Source organism: Malurus melanocephalus, unplaced genomic scaffold, assembly GCF_030028575.1.
Source record: "Malurus melanocephalus ecotype Western Australia unplaced genomic scaffold, MMel_1.1 scaffold_1972, whole genome shotgun sequence".
Taxonomy (NCBI): domain Eukaryota; kingdom Metazoa; phylum Chordata; class Aves; order Passeriformes; family Maluridae; genus Malurus; species Malurus melanocephalus.
The window spans coordinates 9,512-11,080 of record NW_026625204.1 but is presented as its reverse complement, the minus strand read 5'-3'; the positions used below and the strand labels follow the sequence as shown (position 1 = coordinate 11,080).

Below are 1,569 nucleotides of genomic sequence, written 5' to 3'. Positions count from 1 at the left end.
AGCAGAGGGTTATGAACACCTTACCTGGAGGCAGCTATCCCTCGGGACACTTGGCCATCATCATCACCCGGGACAGGGATGAGCTGATCTGCATCGTGCAGGACGACGAGCCCAGGACAGCCCAAATCCGAGCTTTATTTCAGTCTGACGGCAGAAGCACCTGCTACTACCCCAACGGGGACGAGTGGTGTGTTTATCAGGGAATTAATAATAATTCACCCCAAAAATGCACCTGCTGTTACCCCAATGGAGACGAGTGGTGTGTTTAATAGTGAATTAATAATAATTCACCCCAAAATGCACGTGCTGTTACCCCAACGGGGACGAGTGGTGAGTTTAACAGGGAATTAATAATAATTCACCCCAAAATGCACGTGCTGTTACCCCAACGGGGACGAGTGGTGCGTTTAACAGGGAATTAACAATAATTCACCCCAAAATGCACGTGCTGTTACCCCAACGGAGATGAGTGGTGCGTTCCCAGCTTTGCTCTCCTCTCCTCTGTGCCTTGGCATTGCAAAGCCATGCAGGGTGATTTAACAGTGAATTAATAATTCACCCCAAAACGAACAGACAAATCCATTTGTGAATGTGGTGCCCCAGAGCAGGCCGGGGACTGCAGCTGTGCCTGCAGAGGTGGGGACAGACCCTGTCCCAACAGTGAATTAATAATTCACCCAAAAATGAACAGACAAATCCATTTGTGCATGTGGTGCCCCAGAGCAGGACGGGGACTGCAGCTGTGCCTGCAGAGGTGGGGACAGACCCTGTCCCCTCTGTCCCATCCCTCGGGGGAAGGAGATAATTCACCACAGGAGCTGCAGGGTCAGAGCTTCCATTTCCCTTTCTTTTAGGATAAACATGAGTATCCAGGGTGGGCAGTACCTGGACCAAGCAGGCAACAGGGTGAGGAGGTGGACGTGGCCCAACTCGTCCCCAGGACCCCAGGTSCCCCTGAGCCCCGTGTTCATCTCGCTGAACCGCCACGTCGGGGTSCGGATCCTGGCCCAGGACAAGATCTTCATCTCCTTCCTGGCCATGGGGCGCCAGGCCAAGTTCAACATGGGAGCCAAACTGCAGGTATTTGTCAAAGCCGAGCTGCGGGAGCCATGGAGGGGTGTGTGTCCCTGCCAGAGCCACCCAGATGAGCCCTTTGTCACAAGGGTGGCACAGCCACAGGGTGGGACACTCCCAGAGGGGACCCTGCCACATCCCCAAGGGTCACAGGCTGGGACACACTCCCAGAGGGGACCCTGCCACATCCCCAAGGGTGACAAGGGTCACAATGTGGGACACACTCCCAGACAGGGCCCTGCCACATCCCCAGGGGTCACAGGGTGGGACACTCCCAGAGGGGACCCTGCCACATCCCCAAGGGTGACAAGGGTCACAATGTGGGACACACTCCCAGAGGGGACCCTGCCACATCCCCAGGGGTCACAGGCTGGGACACACTCCCAGACAGGAGTTTTGTCTGCTGGATCTCTAAAGCCCCAGGCCGGGCTCAGGTGCTCACTAAAGCCCCAGGCCAGGCTCAGGTGCTCACTAAAGCCCCAGGCCAGGCTCAGG

General features: G+C 56.2%; 1 protein-coding gene across 1 annotated transcript in view; it reads left to right on the top strand.

Annotated features, from left to right (window-relative positions):
* ERICH6 (glutamate rich 6) overlaps nt 1-1,569 on the top strand; it is an 8,582-nt gene that overhangs the window by 5,205 nt on the left and 1,808 nt on the right. The window contains exons 7-8 of the mRNA XM_057388466.1: nt 35-187; nt 855-1,080. Coding sequence (XP_057244449.1) covers nt 35-187; nt 855-1,080 — 379 coding nt within the window. The remainder of the gene's footprint in view (nt 1-34; nt 188-854; nt 1,081-1,569) is intronic.